The sequence below is a fragment of the Balaenoptera physalus genome (assembly GCF_965194825.1).
Source record: "Balaenoptera physalus genome assembly, chromosome: 12".
NCBI lineage: Eukaryota > Metazoa > Chordata > Mammalia > Artiodactyla > Balaenopteridae > Balaenoptera > Balaenoptera physalus.
In genome coordinates this window covers 73,871,330-73,888,701 of record NC_138897.1, presented here as the reverse complement: position 1 = coordinate 73,888,701, position 17,372 = coordinate 73,871,330, and the positions used below count along the sequence as shown (strand labels likewise).

At 39.9% G+C, this 17,372-nt stretch overlaps 1 protein-coding gene and 1 long non-coding RNA gene across 5 annotated transcripts in view; one reads left to right on the top strand and one right to left on the bottom strand.

Annotated features, from left to right (window-relative positions):
• LOC309639322 overlaps positions 1 to 3,217 on the bottom strand; it is a 60,463-nt gene extending 57,246 nt beyond the window's left edge. Inside the window, exon 1 of one of the 3 annotated variants that reach the window (XR_014251584.1) lies at positions 3,059 to 3,217. This is a non-coding gene — a long non-coding RNA (uncharacterized lncRNA). The remainder of the gene's footprint in view (positions 1 to 3,058) is intronic. The other 2 variants (XR_014251585.1, XR_014251586.1) reach the window with 2 other exon arrangements.
• Positions 3,218 to 3,282: 65 nt separating this feature from the next.
• The window catches only part of PITPNB (phosphatidylinositol transfer protein beta), a 61,348-nt gene continuing 47,258 nt past the window's right edge, over positions 3,283 to 17,372 (top strand). The window contains exons 1-3 of one of the 2 annotated variants that reach the window (XM_082416384.1): positions 3,283 to 3,409; positions 8,079 to 8,109; positions 10,884 to 11,029. In XM_082416384.1, coding sequence (XP_082272510.1) covers positions 3,390 to 3,409; positions 8,079 to 8,109; positions 10,884 to 11,029 — 197 coding nt within the window. In that variant the 5' untranslated portion in view covers positions 3,283 to 3,389. The remainder of the gene's footprint in view (positions 3,410 to 8,078; positions 8,110 to 10,883; positions 11,030 to 17,372) is intronic. The other variant, XM_082416385.1, reaches the window with a different exon arrangement.

The window sequence follows — 17,372 nt, the reverse complement described above, 5'->3', positions numbered from 1 at the left end:
GGAACACCCACGAAAAGGTCTTTGGATCCAGGTTAAGAACGTCTCCTTAGGGGCAAAAAACAGGCCATATTCACTTATAGTATTTGAAGGACTATCCAAATTTCTTTGACCAGAGTTGTACTTTATCAACTGGTGCATAAATGTTCCAAACATTGCTTGTGTTCAGAAATCTTTTGGTTTGCCTCAGTAAAATCTACCATCATTCTTCCTCTAACGAGCTCTGTTCCAAACTGTATATGAGAAGTAATGAGACTGATGGTTATATGAGGCTTGTAGAATTAAATTCAATTGGACATCTTGTGTGTAAAGGTTACCTTTGCTGAAGGATGAAAGTTAGAACAAGGGACAACAGACATCAGGCTTAAAAAAGAGGGTGGATATTTTCCACATCCGGAAACAATTACTAATAAGTTATATCCCATCGTATGTCTGTATTTGCAAAAATGCATAAGATCAAACATCTTTAGTTTTAAAACAAGAAAATGCCACACAATCCATTAGCTTATTTTTTTTCATGTGCCATAATCTTTTTCTTTATATTTCCTTCTTTGTCATTTTGGGGTGATGGTTCGTCTTTCCTACTCTCTAGTCTTCTTCAATATTCCCTCATTCTGCCTTTTTTATCTCTTAAGCAGATGTACAGGTATTTAGGTATACAGATTTCATATTTTCTATCAACCTAGTTAATTCTGAATTAGTATCTTTTGTTGCCCACAAATATATACACCTAAACTGGCTAATTTCTTTATCTTTTTTTTTTTTAAATTAATTTATTTTTGGCTGCATCGGGTCTTCGTTGCTGCGCGTGGGCTTTCTCTAGTTGCGGCAAGTGGGGGCTACTCTTCTTTGCGGTGCCTGGGCTTCGCATTGCAGTGGCTTCTCTTGTTGTGGAGCACATGCTCTAGGCGTGGGCTTCAGTAGTTGTGGCTCGTGGGCTCTAGAGCACAGGCTCAGTAGTTGCGGTGCCCGGGCTTAGTTGCTCCGCGGCATGTGGGATCTTCCCGGACCAGTGCTCGAACCCCTGTCCCTTGCATCGGCAGGCGGATTCTTAACCACTGCGCCACCAGGGAAGTCCGTATCTTGTGGTTTTCAACTGAGTGTTTTACTGTGAATCTTTAGATGGGGAATGGAGACAATGTCCATGCTGTATACCAGTTCAGAGTTATGCTCCACCCAGCACACTATCTCTTCATTTACTTTACAAACATATGAGTGTTACTATGAGCAGCATCTGTACTAGCACAGAATGGAATTAGTGAACACTTGTGGGAAGACTTCAAAAGTTACAGAAATGTTCTGCAACGTTCTAACTTTTCTTAATGACTAATTAAGCATGTCAACCACAACTTTATTCACGTTTTTAAAGCTATTTATATCTTCAGCCTGCATAACACCTGGGGAGAAACTACTAAAATGACTACTTATAAGTTTGGCAACTAATATTACCTCCTTGGACCTTAAAAAAACCATCTTCCAGTGCTCATATTCATTGGTATAGTATTCAAATCTGTAGATTGTCTATTCTTACCTTTTAAGTATCTTCTATGTTTTGACCATAACCTCCTTCTTCCCATAATTAAGAATAATTATTTGTCCTAAATACTGTCTACATGCCTCAACTTTTTATTTATTTTTATCTAGAAAAAAGTCAGTGTCCTGGAAAGACCAGATTTTCAAGTTTTTAAAACCTAGGTTTGAAACCTGGTTCTGTAAACAAGCTAGCTGAGTGATTTCTGCAAATGTCACTTAACTTGGCTCTCTGAACACTTTTCCCCCTTTCTAAAGCATGCTAAAACACTTATCTCATAATGTTGTTCTAAGGGTGAAATGAGATAAAACATCTCCATTACCTAATACAGTACTTGGCATACAACAGATTCCCAATCAACAGAAGCTACTCCCAGTTTCTAAGCTCCCTGAAAGAAAGAGCACATGTTTCCTTGAATCTTCACCATCACAATAACTAGCATAGTGCTTCACACATCAAAGAAACTCAGAGGATCCCAAAGGACTGCCTTAGGAAAAGTTTCCAGCTTTAGACAAATATTTCACTACTATTACTTTTTTTGGAGGCAGCCCTAACTCCACTGGGTGTATTCCATATCAATTTATGTAGAAGTGTTCTAATGATTTTTTAAATTCCTTTAATAACCTTTCAACAACTTCTCATGGTTCTTAGCATACAACGCAAACTCTTTACTATGGCCTAGTTGCTTAGTCCCAGCTTATTCCGCCCCCCGCCCCACACACACACTTAAGACGTCCTAGCCACACCTGGCCTCCACCTGCTCCTCAACTACTACTCTAAGCGTATTTCAGCCTCTCGGTCTATTTTCCTCTAATTGGGATGCCTCCCCCATCTTCACAGGCTGGGCTATTTACAACATCAGGCTCAACCGTGGCCTCCGTAGAGTCCTTTCCTTGATTACTCTGCCTTCGCCTCTACCCTGTGTTATCGTATTCATGGAAGAGCACTTACCACTACGCCAAATTCTTAGTTGTTTCCAAGTGAGGGCACGGACCGTGTCTATTTTGCTTCCAGGTGTATCCCAGGGCCTAGACCTGAGACTATCACAGAGCAAGCGAGTGACCCTGCGCTACAACTCCTCCTAAAGGCCACCTCCTGGCTTTCAGGCTGGCGCCCGGGTCGTGTGGGGCCTTCACCGGGACCCGCTAGCGTCTCCCCACAACAGGCCCCCTTTCCGGGACCTAAGGGCGCGCACCCCCTTTCCCCCCGGGGGGCTGGCTAGTCGGGAGGGTCGGACGCCCCTGCGGTCGGGTCACAGCCACGGGGGGATTCTGGATTCGGGGGCAGGGGGGTGTGGGCGTTGGGAACTCGTGCAGCCACAGCTGTACGCGGCTTGGTTCTGGGCTCGTGGAACCGGCGCGCGAGCCGCCCACCCCTCCAACCCCTCTCCGACCCGTCTCGAGTCTTTAACACGGACTTCTGAAGTGAGGGGTCTGTGAAGAAGGCGGGCCTCCTTCTCAAGAGTTGTGAGAGAAAGTTTAGCTCTGGTCACCAGAAAACGACTTCGAGGGAACCGACTGGAAAACTCACCAGAGAGCGTAGACTGCACAGCCGCCTCGAGAGAACTTGACTGAACGAAGAAATCGCCGACGCGAGTCGACCGAGCGCGCGCTTAGCGGGCGCTGAGCCCGCACAGCCGCAGTGAAAGCCGCGCGAGCCCAGGGTGGGGCGCGGAACTGGGGCGGGGTCAGCTACTCTCGCGCGCTGACGTGACGGGTCGTGGCGGAAGGGTGTGGACGCGCAGGCGCCGCAGCGGCCCGGGAGGCAGGGGGCGGGGCCGCGCAGGCGCCGTGAGAGGCGGTAGCGGCGGCGGCGGCGGTGGTAGAGATAGTGGCGGCAGCTGTGAAGGGGTTCCGGGAAGATGGTGCTGATTAAAGAATTGTGAGTAGAATCGGTGGGCGTGAGCGAGGTTCCGGGACGGCGGTGGTGGGAGATTCATTGATTGAGAAGTGGCGGAATATTCCTAAGAAGGAGCGAGCCTCGGGCCGGCCGCTCCCTGCGCGCCCCCTCCTCCGGCTCGCGCCCCCGGCCCGCTCGAGGCCCCTCCGCGGCGCGCCCCCAGGCCCCCCTGGCGTTGTCGTGGTAACAGTGCTGCTCTCTCCCCACCCAGGGGCGGAGGCGGCAGGGTCTCGGCCGCAGCGCGTGGCTCAGGAAGGCGCGGCCGGGAGTTTCCGCTGGGACCCGCCTTCTCTCCCTAACCCCCTCACCCCAGTCTGAACCTGGGCCCATCCCCAGGCTCTCGGGTGGGACCCAGCCGAAGCCCGAGGGTGGGGGAGACGCGGTGGGTCTGTGATTTTTCGTCCGGAGTGGAGCCTGTCTGTAACCCGCGGGAGGTGGGCTTGCCAGGTAAAGGTAGCCCTGGTGTCGGGGCTGGAGGTGGGACGTAGGTGCCCTGAAGATCATGCTGGAGTCGGGAGTCCGGAAAACATGCCCTTCACTGGGCAGTGAAGCTCTCCCTTCACGGGAGAGCCATCTTTCTGCTCTGAGTCTCAGTTTCTACATCTTTAAGATGGGGTGACACTTTGGGCTCCGTGTACTTCCCGGGGTTTAGATGAGGCGTTAACATGTGGTTGGTCATATAAAAGGGTTTCCAGGTGCATCAGACCGGCGAAGTAGTTTTGTTGAAAAGTTACGGCATTTCCTACCGGCAGGGATTGTGAATATCACAGGAAATCTGGTTGGTAGGGAATGTTCAGCTGTCACAGCTGGTTCGTGTTGTCAGCATCTCTTGGGCAACTAGGGATTTCGAGTGTGGCCCGTTCTTGGGTTTTTCAAATGCTCTTTTGATTTTAAACTCTTAAAATTCTTGGCTTAATTTAGCTAACTCCGGACAGCTTATTTTTAGTGTTAGTTCTCAAACTTCTTTTAAAAAGTCACTCCTGTCGCTTCTCTGCTTAAAATCCTTTAGACTCCTTATCTCACATCTCACTGAGAATAAAAGCCAATGCCTTTACTATAGCCTAGGAGGTCTTAACACTATTTTGTGCTGTGATTTCAGTTACTGCCCTTCCCTTGCCCATTCCAAGCTCACGAGTTTTCTTGCTGTTCCTCCACTACTCCAGGGAAAGTTCAGTTCAGGGCCTTTCTGCTTGCTGTTCCCTCTGCATGAAGAGCTCTTTCCTCATCTCACTAACTCACCTCCTTTCAGGTCTTTGCTTAAATATCACCTTAGGGAATCCCTCTCTGAAGATCTAATTGCAACTCCCCCCACCCCCAATTCGGTGTTTGCCTTCCCTGCTTTATTGTTCTCCATTAGCAGTTATCACCACTAACATGCAACACAATAATTATTTTTTCTGTTTTACTAGATGTGTTCTCTCACTGCATGTAAACTCCACGAATCTGTTTTGCTCACTCTCACATCCTCAGCTCTTAGAATAGTCTCCAGCACATAGTAAGTGTTCAATAAATATTTGTTAAATAAATTAATGAAAAATTATAACTTTATTCAGTGACAGGGATCCTGAGAAAAGACACATTTTCAGTTAAAGCTTATAGTATTGAACTTTGGATTTATAAAATTTTTCATCCAAGTCGTTTTTACAATGTATCATGCAAGTGTTATCTCATTTATTACTCTGAAGTTTTTGTAACTGATAAGTGGCAGGTATTAAGACTTCTGGAGGAAATAAGACAGGAGGAAATTGACTTGGCCCAAGTCACATAGCAAGTGCGTTGCAGAACTGATTTTAGGTCATAGATCTAGTCATTTTTCTTAGTTATTTCCTCCCTCCTAAAATGTGAATTAAGCGTTCAGTAGATCCCTTTGACAGTTATGTGAGTAGTATCAGGCTAAATCATGGAAAGAAATTCTCATTGGGAATTTGCATGCTGTGCTTTTTGTGAATCATTACTTTCTTTATAAAAATTTTAATGTACCAAGGTAACAAGTGTTGAAATGTGTTCAAGGTGTAATATTTTTTCTCGAGGAGTTATACAATTACATTTCTTGATGTTCACTCATGTATGTCTCCCCTAGACTTTTTTTTCCTCCTAGACTTTTTTTTTTTTTTTTTTGGCTGAGGCGTGGCTTGTGGGATCTTAGTTCCCCAACCAGGGATTGAACCTGGGCCCTTGGGAGTAAAAGCACGGAATCCTAACCACTGGGCCACTAGGGAATTCCCATTTTCCTCCTAGACTTTTTGAGGTCAGAGGCTGTTTCTTACTTTATTTAAGTACTACCGGTATCCCACACAGCATCTAGTCTAGCACACTGTAAGAACTCAGTGTTGTCTAAAAAAAAAAAAATGATTCTTCCTACTCACACATCAACTTTCTAAAATTGTTTTTGGTCAGGAGCAATGAATAGGTCATTCCTTTGTGAAGATGTTGGTAAACTGTAATATACTTTGGCAAATGTTTGTTGTCTTAAAAAATGCCATCTATTTTTGACATGAATTAAAAGGTTAGAAATACCTTTCTCAGGTTGGGGAGTTCCCTTCAGGTTGTTGCTTAAGCAATAGATGAAATTGCCATTAGTGTAGAAGTCCTGGTTTTAAAGAACTATTTGTAGTTCGATCTGGAAAATTATTTTAGAAGGATTTTCAGAGAAGTTTGAAAAATTTCAAATTGCTCTAAAAGTTGAATACTGCTTTTAGAATAATAATACAAAATCAAAGCCTGTTTCTTTTCTCTTTTACTTTTTCTTAAGCACATCTTGAAGAAGTTACTTGACTCATCATTCATTCACAATGTCTTTATCAGTCATTTTCACTTTGTGAAGTAAGTTTCCCTGAAAGTGTTAGTATATAAAAATAGGGATCTTCCTACTAGTGAGTAGTTGTTAAAATTACTCAGCAGTGATTCTTTAGTTTTGTGAAACTTTAGGGAAGTCTTTAACTGTTTCCTTTCTATTCTTTCCTTCCATCTCCTCTGCATCCCAGCAACCTCATTTGGACCTTTGTACATCCTTGCCCTGCCTCCCAAAAGATGGCTTTTCCCCACCTTCCTGCTTCTCAATGTTTTTAACCACCTACAGATGACGTCTTCAGGTTAGCTGTAGCTATGTCACTTACCTTTTGGAACAACCTTCCAGGATTCCTTGTTGTCTAATAAATTTAATAGATTTCTTACCATTGTATTCCAGACCCTGAAAATATGCTCCCAAACTGTATCTTTGTCTGTACCTCCCAAAATATGCTCCCAGCCTGTATCATAGTCTTCCCCCTGCCTCCACCCTAGTTCATTTTCTGTTACTGAGACAGCAAGTTAGTGTGTACCCTGAGGAGACAGCTAAAATGATTAGGTGTGGAAGGATTTTGTATAACAAGTTTATTCTTGATGAGAATAAAAATTAGTAACCATTGTGACTTTGAGAATGTTCGTTGTCTTTAGATGACCATTATCAGAAAGACAGAGTGATGAGTGACCCCCAGTAGTCAAGGAGGAGGGAGTAACAGGAGACGTGTTTTACACGTGTTGGAGATTAAGGTGATGTGGGCTTTCAAGCATCGTTGTTTGAGGAGACTAAGGAGAGAGAAATAGGTGAAAAGTGAGCTGAAGAGAAGTTGGAATGAGGAAAGCTACTGGGAATTTTCTGTAAAATGAAAATTGAGGTGAATGCCATGATATTTTTTTTTCTCTCCTCACAGTAGGAAGAGTTAAAATAAGATTTTAAATGGCACTGCTATGGTAGCTTGATGGTTAGGAGGGAAAAGTCTGAGAATGACCAGGCCAAAAAAAAAAAGTTGCTATCTTGGACACTAGCTATTATCATGAGACATTTGATATTCAGGGATGGCCTTGGTTTTCAGAGCTTATTGTGGAAATAAGTGTAAGGGTACTTCCCTGTAAAAATCTGGAGATAAAATGCAATATCCTGATATATAAAATAATTCATCATAGACTTCTTTTTTCGAATTCATCTTTAGGAGCATTATGCCTCTATACTGGTCCTTTTGTATGTACAGTAACAAACTCTTGGACAAGATCAAACACAGAAACCTTATATTGAAAAGGGGTTATATTTATAAAGTTCAATGTATTTTCCATGGTAAAGTTTTTTCTTACTAAGTCTAAAGGACCTTTTACTTGTTTTTCTCAATAAAATTGAGGAATAATTGGGTAGTGGGGAACAATTTTTGGAGGCATTCATTCGTGAGATTCAAGACATGCATTCTGGGAGAAAGATCATAAAAACAAAATGCATAATATATAGATGGAGAATGAAACCATACTAAAAGTTTCACAAGGGCAACCTGACCAGGCAGTCTACAAATAATATATCCTGTACCCTGCAATGTTCAGTGATGAGTTTTCTCTTGTTCCTTTACTCCTCACAAGAATCTCTACAACTGCGTTTTTGGGGTCCTGGTATAATGAGGATGCTAAATGCAAGTGATTGTTGAGAGCCAGGAATGGGTAGTTTTATTTCCCCCATTTAAAAACTCTTATTTAGAGCTGTAGTCATTGCAAAGACCCTCTTCCATAAACAACACCTTGTACTAAGCTATCATTGGATTTAAAGCGAAAACTCTTTAATCGTGGAGATCTGTGTTTTAAAGCCAACTATTTCATATGTAACATATTTGCTATCCTTTTGTCTTTTTAGCCGTGTGGTTTTGCCATGTTCGGTTCAGGAGGTAAGTCTTGCTTGCATAGTTTATTTTGATACGCTAATCTAAAGACATATTTTCATCGTATTCATTTACCTTTACTTTGCAGTTTATGTGACAGAGTGAATTATGATGTGTTAGAGATAATTAATTGTAAATGAATTTTTGTTAACATTGCCTTGTTTTGGAAGGGTCTCAGAATGTAGATTAACTTCCTGTCCGGTGCAGGAATTCTGTCTACAGTATCCCAGAGAAAGAAGGTTCCAGCCTCAATTTAGGCACTTTAGGGTTAAGTCACTTGCTGCTTGGAGAAGCAGCCTACTTTACTGTTGCATATTTTAAACATTTGTCGTTACTTTAAACCAAAATCTGCTTTCCTATAAAGTTTGCCTGCTGTTTACAGTTCCTTCCACTTGAGCAAAGTGAAGTAAGCCTGTTCTGTCTTGCACATGGTGACCTTTCAGGGTATTTTTTGGCGATTCTCTCTCCTCCTCCTGGCCCTTTTGTTCCATCTTCTCTGCGTGAGGTCACAAGGTTAAACATTCCCAGCACATTCATTTGGCCTAATATAATGTGATCTCCAGACTTTCTCACCAGCTCGTCTCACCGCTCACTGCACGTGCTGTAGTTGTTACTCTCAACTGAAAAAGTGTTCCCAACACAGTGTGACCACAGATCCATGAGAGATCATTGTCTCCCTTGATCTGCATGGTACAGAAATGCATCACCTATTCAGAACTTGCATGTTCTGCAGTTGTAGCTCTCTGTAGTATAGCCAGGAATAAGGATAAAAGCAGAGATGGCTTCTGAGAAATCAAGATACGTGTAGGAAAACCCATAAAGGCCTTTGGGTCCTTCTATAACTTGCGCACAGCTTGCACTCCTAGGTTATCTGGTTTTCCTAGAGCTGACACTCGATTAGAAGCAGTGAATTGGAAGTGGGACAAAACAAACTGATAACCTAAGATGTGACAGCTGACAGAAGGCAGACAGAACAAAAATAAAATGCAGGAACTGAAAAGGAGTAGCTGTCTGTCACTGTTTCATGTAGACTTGAACATAGCCGCATGTACCTCAGTAGCGCCTGAGGTTTCTGTATTAAAGTGAATTAGAACACTCGAGACAAGCCAGGCACCCCTATTCTTTACTTGTACAATTGTTTGAACTTGAATGTGGAAATTGACATTTGTTTCTGTTAAATTTTTCTTTTGGTTTCAGCTAGTTTCTGAGTCTTGGTATTGTCACCCAGAATAATCTCAGCTTTTTGTTATATTTGGACTTAATAAACATGCCTCTTGTCTTTAAGTTATTCTTAAAAATGAGAATGAAAGCCTAGTAGCATGTGGCGAAATATCAGTCCATTAATATCATATTTTTGGATACTGTTGTTGTTTCTGTGTAAGTTTTTGTTACTCTGTTCCTGACCAAGATCAAATTTACCCTCTGGCTTAGAGGCATTTTAATCATGTTTTCAAAATATCACAGTGTTGAGAAGTATATTTTGAAGGACGTAAGGATTGTAGCATTACTGGACTAACCCTGGTGTTGTATCGTGAAAACCAAAAGAAAAAAGACAGCCCTTTCTGCAGTCTAAAATCTCTACAAAAACTTTTTTGATACCTTTAAGAAACCTTTCCAAATTGAGTGTGTGTGTGTGTGTGTGTGTGTGTGTGTATAAGTAAATTAACCTGCAAGATAGCATCATATTCCCATGGGCTTTTTAGATATGAATATTTACTGAGCTTACAACCACCCCTGTTTTTTTATTCCTCAAGTAAAATGTTAGTTTTGAATTATTACTTTTGAGAGGTAGCTTTTCTTTGAAAATATGCTTAAAAAAGACAAAAACCTTTCTTCAGGCTGTCTTCATTGGAAGGAAGAAATTTAGCCAAATTTGTAGAGACTGGAGATAATGCCATGATTGAGTCACTAGAACAAATTAGAACACAAGAACTTTGCTTTTTATCATTTGTTGGAACTATTAGAAACTCCAGATTGTCATAGAACAATACTGCCCACCCACAGGGATTGGTGAAGGCCACTGAGAATTCTCATTCACTTTAAAATGAAATAGAAACCACTATCATCAATTTCTTGCCTTTTATGGTAATACTTAGATATTTATAAATACTTTAAAAACAGTTTCTGTTTACTGGAGAACTTCACAATTAACTGTTCTCACCCTGGATACCCAGTACTGTTTCTGTTTAGGTGGGCAAGGGCCAAATCAGCCATGTCATATACATAAGCATGGAAAAGAACACCCCAGAGGTCTACTAAAATTTAGACTGTAATGGTTCTTTGTACTTGCAGGCTTTTATTGTTACACTCTATATCCCTCCTCATTATTGAGAATGGTATTCTGATTGCTCAGCTTTCTTATTTGGCGACGTAACAATTATGTTCCTTCCATACCTTCTTTAGAAGTTTGTGAAACTAAGTGAGGTATAATAGATATGAAAATGCTTTGGAAAATAGAAATGTGTATTTATTATTCAAAAAACTGAAACAAGATGTCTTGATAAGTGGGTAGTATATGTTAAAGCACCAGAATATTTATAACCAACAGTTTCCTTAAATAATGGAAATCTTGTAAAATATTACAGTTTCTTGAAGCTGTATGATCATCTGGTGTTTGTCTCTCTAAACATATTGATTTATGATTTGAGTCATGTTTTCATATAGAACATATGTGCTAAATGGTTTGGATGTGCTTTTCTATATCTACAATAAGATTTTAGCACAGGAAGTTTCTGCATTTATGCTGACTTATTGAAATTCTGTACTCTTTGATATTTCAGTATCAGGTTGGGCAGCTTTACTCTGTTGCAGAAGCCAGTAAGAATGAGACTGGTGGTGGAGAAGGAATTGAAGTCTTAAAGAATGAACCTTATGAAAAAGATGGAGAAAAGGGACAGTATACACACAAAATTTATCACCTGAAGAGGTAAGCAGGGTGTTCACATTTGGTGCTTAGTCATCATATTAAACAATCACGCTTTAACTACCCAGCCTACTTATTCAGTATTTAACTACCTAACTCACTAGTAGATGTGATGAGGTGCTTTAAAAAAATTTTAATGTGACCCCCCCTAAAATTTTTTTTTCATCGTGCTAATATGTTGCATTTTAATTTTTTGAGAGTGTTTCTCCCCCTTTATTAGTTATTTTTAAATTATAAAGTGGTCTGTCTGCTTATTAAAAAATTCAAACAGAAGATTATAAATTAAAAACTTAGTCCCCATCTCTCGTCATCACATACCCATAACTCCAGAGAGAAACTAGAAACAGCCTAGAGTTTATGCTTACAGATCATTTTGTATACATATTCAAATAAGTTTTTAAAAAACATAGAAATATGTCACTTGTATCATTTATTGTTTCCCACAGCAAATGGGATCATACCATACATATGGCTATGCACTTTGCATTAATTTTCATGCAGTGATGTATCACGAGCATCCTTTCATGTTGTTATTATTTAATGCCCTTTCCATTCTTTTTAAAGCTGAGTAAAATTTCTTGATGTGGACATAAGCATAGTTTACTTAACCATTCTCTAAATGGTAAGTTGATTTAGGCGTTTTAGGTATTTTCCTTTTTGTCTGTTACAGATAGTATTTCTGTAAGTCTTTATGCCTTAGGTTACTATTTCTCTAGGAGAAATTCATTACAGTAGGATTGCTGGAAGTCCATGCTTTTTTAAAATTTTGATATTATTGCCAGATTGCCTTCCAAGAGTTTGAGAACATTCGTTTTCCCATATTTTTCTATCTTTTTAATTTTTGCCAATTTGATACACAAAAAATAGCCCCTTGTTTAAATTTGCATTTCTTTATTAGTGAAATTGAATGTCTTTTCATATTAATTTGGCCTTTTGAACTTCCTGTGTGACTTGACCCTTCAAATCCTTTGTTCATTGTTTTTATCTCTTTTGTTTGCAGAAGTTCTTTTGCACATTCTCCTAAGTTTGGTAGTCTAATCTCTGTCTTTGGCATAAATATTTTAAAATAGAAAATGCATACCAATATTTATCCAAGGGTGAAAGATCAGTAATGGTTTTTAAGAGTCTTTTTTTGTCAGTAGTGTCCCCAGTTTATAAAAGGAAGAGGGAATCTGCTGTGCTCTTGGCTTTCTTCTCTTCATGTTGATTAATGCCAGGGTTTTATAGAGCTTTTTAAAGTTGCAGATAAGCTGTGATGATTAGTATTTTTCATGTTTTCTCAGTTTGAGGCTATTGCTTCATTTATAATGACACATGAATATGAAGTGGGTCATCACTTTGTAGAACCTTAAATTTTACTTTTATTTTCGCTTAGAACACAGCATTTCTTTGTTTCTGATGCAGGTTTGAATGAAGGCAATAACTTTGATTAATCAATTATCCATAAAGACTGTGTTATTCATGGTTTCTGTTAATTTGTTAGCACCTTAAGCATATCTAAAAATGTGCCATTTGAGAGAATTTTAGCATTCTAGATGGTATAACCTATATAATATTTGTAGTATTGAATTTACTTATGTTTACTCAGCTTACTCAGCTTACTTTTCTAGCATTTTACATTTACTCATTAATTGAATTTTACCAATATATAAAAACTCCCTTTATTATAAACATTCAACTCTCTGACTCTCTGGAGCATCTAAAATAAACCAAAAAATTTGATATATAAAATTTTCTTTTGGTTTATGATGTCCATATAAACTTGAAATAGATTCAAAATATCCTTTGTTTGAAAACTAAGAGTTGGAATATTGAGAAAATGTTTGATACATTATTACATGGAAAAGACCAGTTGCTAAATTTGGACATAAATAATATGTTGTATATAATTTTAAAAATTAATCAGAAAAACGCCTAGAAAGAGATTCATTAAAATGTTAAGAATGTTTTTCCCTTGGTGGTGGAGTTATGGGTGATTTAAATTTATTTTACTCTTCTGTATTTTTGTTTAATGAGAAAGTAAAGAATGATAAATATTAATTTTGAAATATCTGATTTAGGTGACACTCCAGCCATACATAATGGATCTATTAAGTTCAAGAGGGCTGTATAAATATGGTTAGTGCAAGAGATATTATTATTCTGGAGGAATTATTGGGATGAGGTTCGGAATTCCTTTCAGGCGATTAAATAAAGGAAAACCTTGGCTCTGGAGGCCAGCCTCCCAGCACAGTATGGCTTCTGGAGCTGCTTCTTCATTCCTTGAAGGAGCTGAAATCATTCCACAGTACCCTTTGGTTTCACCCTTTCATGCACTCCTTTAGTCCTCATTGCAGTCCTGAGACATGGGCAGTATACACATTATACATAAGAAGACACTAAGTTTCATATTTACTCGAAGTCACACAGCTAGTAAGTGGTGGGATGGAGACTGAGCCTGGATTCTCTGATTTCTAATCCCATGCTCTTTTGGTCACAAGTCACAGTCTCAAGGGCCTGCGCTGATGAGCACAGGTGCCCCATGAGAAGGGTGAGATGGGGTCTGATCAGATGGTGAGGACTATTTGATGCTCATAGAAGGCTGGCCTTGTCACACCGAGATGGCAGTTCTGGATGGAAGCCTGGAGAGGCATGAGACAGGAAAGGGAAGAAGGAAAGGTGGCAGTAATGGATCTCAGACAGTGTGGCAGATAATAGCCACTCTGGTGGTAATGAAAAACAATAAAAAAGCTGTCCGTTAATAAAGACAAAACAGGGACCCACTGTCACTGTGGTCCTGTGGGGGAGGTCATGGAGCAAGGGCAATCACACGTCCACACTCAAAGTTATCAGTGTCATACTGAAAGCACAGTAGCCCCAGGATAACTGTTATGGAAGGGTAAAGAATCGTTTAGCAGCAAGTGCTCAGGCCTTCCTGTGGAGGAAAGACCACAGTCATGGCCCAGGGCTGACGGTACAGCCCCATCAGACTTCAGTGTCCTGCAAGGGCGTCCGTTCAGCATGCTGAAGACATACCCACAGTCCCTAGAGAGTTTTAGAGCTCTCTCCCTGAGGAAGTTAAATTTGTGTCCAGAAATATATGTTCCCTTTTCCAGGATTTATTCCATTGGGAAACCTATAGTGCTCTGTGCACTGTCACTGTATAGCATCGATAGATAGGCTTGCAAACTTGGCAAACCTTGCTGGGTAAGTTGGTTGGCTGAGGCTGCCAGCACCTTACTTTACATTTGGTACACTTGAATTCTGAGGTCTGCTTTACCCAGTGTTATCGAGGTCTCTGAATTCCCCGGTCAGTATGCTTTCCCATTTCAGCAAAAAACACTTCATGGTAAGATATACACACTTAATCTCAGCCAGAAGATTGAGAAACAATCTTGGTGAAGTATTAAAAAATTCAAAATTTAATACATCCGTAACATGCTACATTAAAGAAGGAGTTCTCAGGGCTACCAGCCTTACAGTAGAGGTTGAGGAGTAGTATATTTTTCCTACATAAAAATAAAATAAATACAAAATTTAGTGATCATCACAAGGGACATTTCAAATGTCTGGTTTCCCTGAGTCTCAGGTAATAGTCCTCTTATGGGATGATATTCTTTCCATTTCCTTTGATAACTTATAGTGAGTGTTAACCCATTGTGATTCTAAGCAGAGGATCTAGTACTTCCTGTGTACTGGTCACTGTAAGTGCTCTAGGTGGGAGCTCATTCATTCTCCATGTCAACCTTTGCTAGTGAGGAAACTAGGTCCAGTGACTAAGATTTCAGTAGCTGGCTGATACGTCACTGCTGTTTGGTAGCAGAGATAGCCCAGGAACCCAGGAGGCATTGTGGCTCCTCTATCGCTCTCTTTACTGCTGAGCCCTGTGGGAGGAAATTTTCCATTTCCTAAAGTGAACTCCAGAAGAGTTTACAGAGAAATTTCTTCCAAGACCATGGATTTCACCGCACCGCATTTTCTCCTAAGTCTTTAAAGTCTCCAGTCTTTATCCAAAATAAAGTTGAACTTAACAAGGTACTTACTCAAGATTACCCATGTATCTCCAATTGTTATAACTCTGTCCAAAGTAAAAACCCTTGGCTCTAAGCAAGCCCGTCTCTTTATTGTCCTCTAGAAGTGACCTGTTCCGCCTCTGTCAGGTCGCTCATAACCTGCTTGGTGTCCTGAGCACAGCTCAGATCTGTCCCGTGCATTCCTTGACTACTTTCATTCATATTGATCTTTCTTCCCTAAACACCATCACTTTTTGTCACTTCTCCATTTGACACCTAATCAGGTATTTCTGTACGCATACATATTTGTCTTGTTGTGTACCCCGTTTGCCAAAAAAGTTTGAGGACGTTTCCTAAGGTTGTTTAATATACACTTAATAGTGGATGGTGGGGAGGGGAGACAGAATTTATTGGTTGAAGAATTCTGAAGCTGGTCAAGGAAATGTGGTGCAGCTTTTAAGATGGTATTTCAGAGAAAAACTTGCAGCTGTCCTGAGACATCATACAGACACATTGACCAATCCTTTTGCTATTGTTTTCTCTTCCTTCTTGGGGAAAATCAGCATTACTGTTTTTTATTCCCCATAAGCATTATAATCTAGCCAACTTCAGTCAGTCCTGGATGATGGAGAATTCATAAAGCTTTACCAGCTCCAAAATGGCCTCATTCCTCAAAGGTTGAAGCAGAGGTTTTATTGAAAATCATTGTTTAAAAGTTTCATGTGGTTCAAGTTAAGAACTCATTTTTGTAAGCAACAAGAGTCATTTGCCAGGAACTTAAGTTATGTTCGTGTTTAAAAATGAGAAGTTTAAATCATCTGAGAATGCAAAGGTTGATTACATATGATGTTTCACAGAGATATGAGCATCACTGAGTAAGTATAGTAAGTAAGAAATTAATAAATATCAGCCAAATAGAGTAATTCGTTCTTCAGTCGAGAATTAGCTGTCAACACATAACTTTTTTCTCTGTATATAGGCCTGAGTCTTAAGATTTGCATAGTTCAAAGTTTTCTACATCAGGAGTGATCCTATTTCAGAAGAATGTCAGACATTTTCCAATGTAGTTTCTTCTTTATGTTATATTTCATTTCTCATTCCTACTTTCCTTTTATTCTGTGAAAAATACTTCTTTCTCCTTTTGTTTTTTATAATTCTCTTGAATTTTAGAGTCTTGTTATACCTTCCAGAAGTTATTCAATTTGTGTCTGGCTATTTTATTCCTTTCCCACAAATTGGGGAATTTTAAGTCAGTTTTTAATTTTTTCCCCCTTCAATCTCTTCCTTTCTTCCATCTCTAGCACCATTGCGTTAATGTAAGCTCCATGTCTCTCAGATTTCTCCGGTTGCCTCCCTGCATTCATCTCTTGCTGTTCATTCTTTTGACTGTTATAAATAATGCTGCTATGAACATTTGTATACAAGTTTCTCTGTGAACATATGTTTTCATTTCTCTTGGGTATGTACATACACATGTACATGTACCTACAATTGGAATTGCATACGGTAACTCCTCACTTTTTGAAGAAGTGCCAGACAGTTTTCCAAAGTGATTGTACCATCTTACATTCCCAGCAACAGTGTATGAAGGCTCCATTTTCTCCACGTCACTGCCAACACTTGTTATTTTTGGAATTTTTTTTTTTTAATGGCAGCCATACTAATGGGCATGAGGTAGTATCTCATTGTAGTTTTGATTTGCATTTCCCTGCTGATTAGTGATGTTGAGCATCTTCTCATATGCTTATTGATCATTTGTAGATCTTTGGAGAAATATCTGTTCAAATCTTTTACCCATTTTTAAATTGGGTTGGTTTTTTATTGTAAGAGTTCTTCATATATTCCGGATACTAGTCTCCTATAAGATACATGATTTGCAGTATTTTTCCCCCATTTGTGAGTTGTCTTTTCATTTTCTTATATCCTTTGAGGCTTAAAAAGCTTCTAATTTTGACATTCAATTTATGTTTTTTTCTAAGAATTTTATACGTTCAGCTCTTTCATTTAGCTCTTTAATCCATTTTTAGTTAACTTTTGCTGCTGTCCATTCTTGTCCACTCCATTTAATTTTCCACACAAAGCCAGAATGATATTAAAACTTAAATCACGTTGTGTCATTCCCCTCCTTAGAGCCTTCAGTCACTTCCCATCATACAAAGAATAAAATCCAAACTCTTAGGCCTGTGAGAGGAGCCCCATGTGATCTGTGTGCACCCTGCCACCTCATCATCCTTGTCTTGTATTCCTTTGTTCTTTGTTCACTACAGTCTCGCCGTGCTGGAGGCCTCCCGAGTGGCCCAAGCAGACCAGATCTTTTGCTATCTTAGGACCTTTGGTCACGCTGGTCCCTCTGC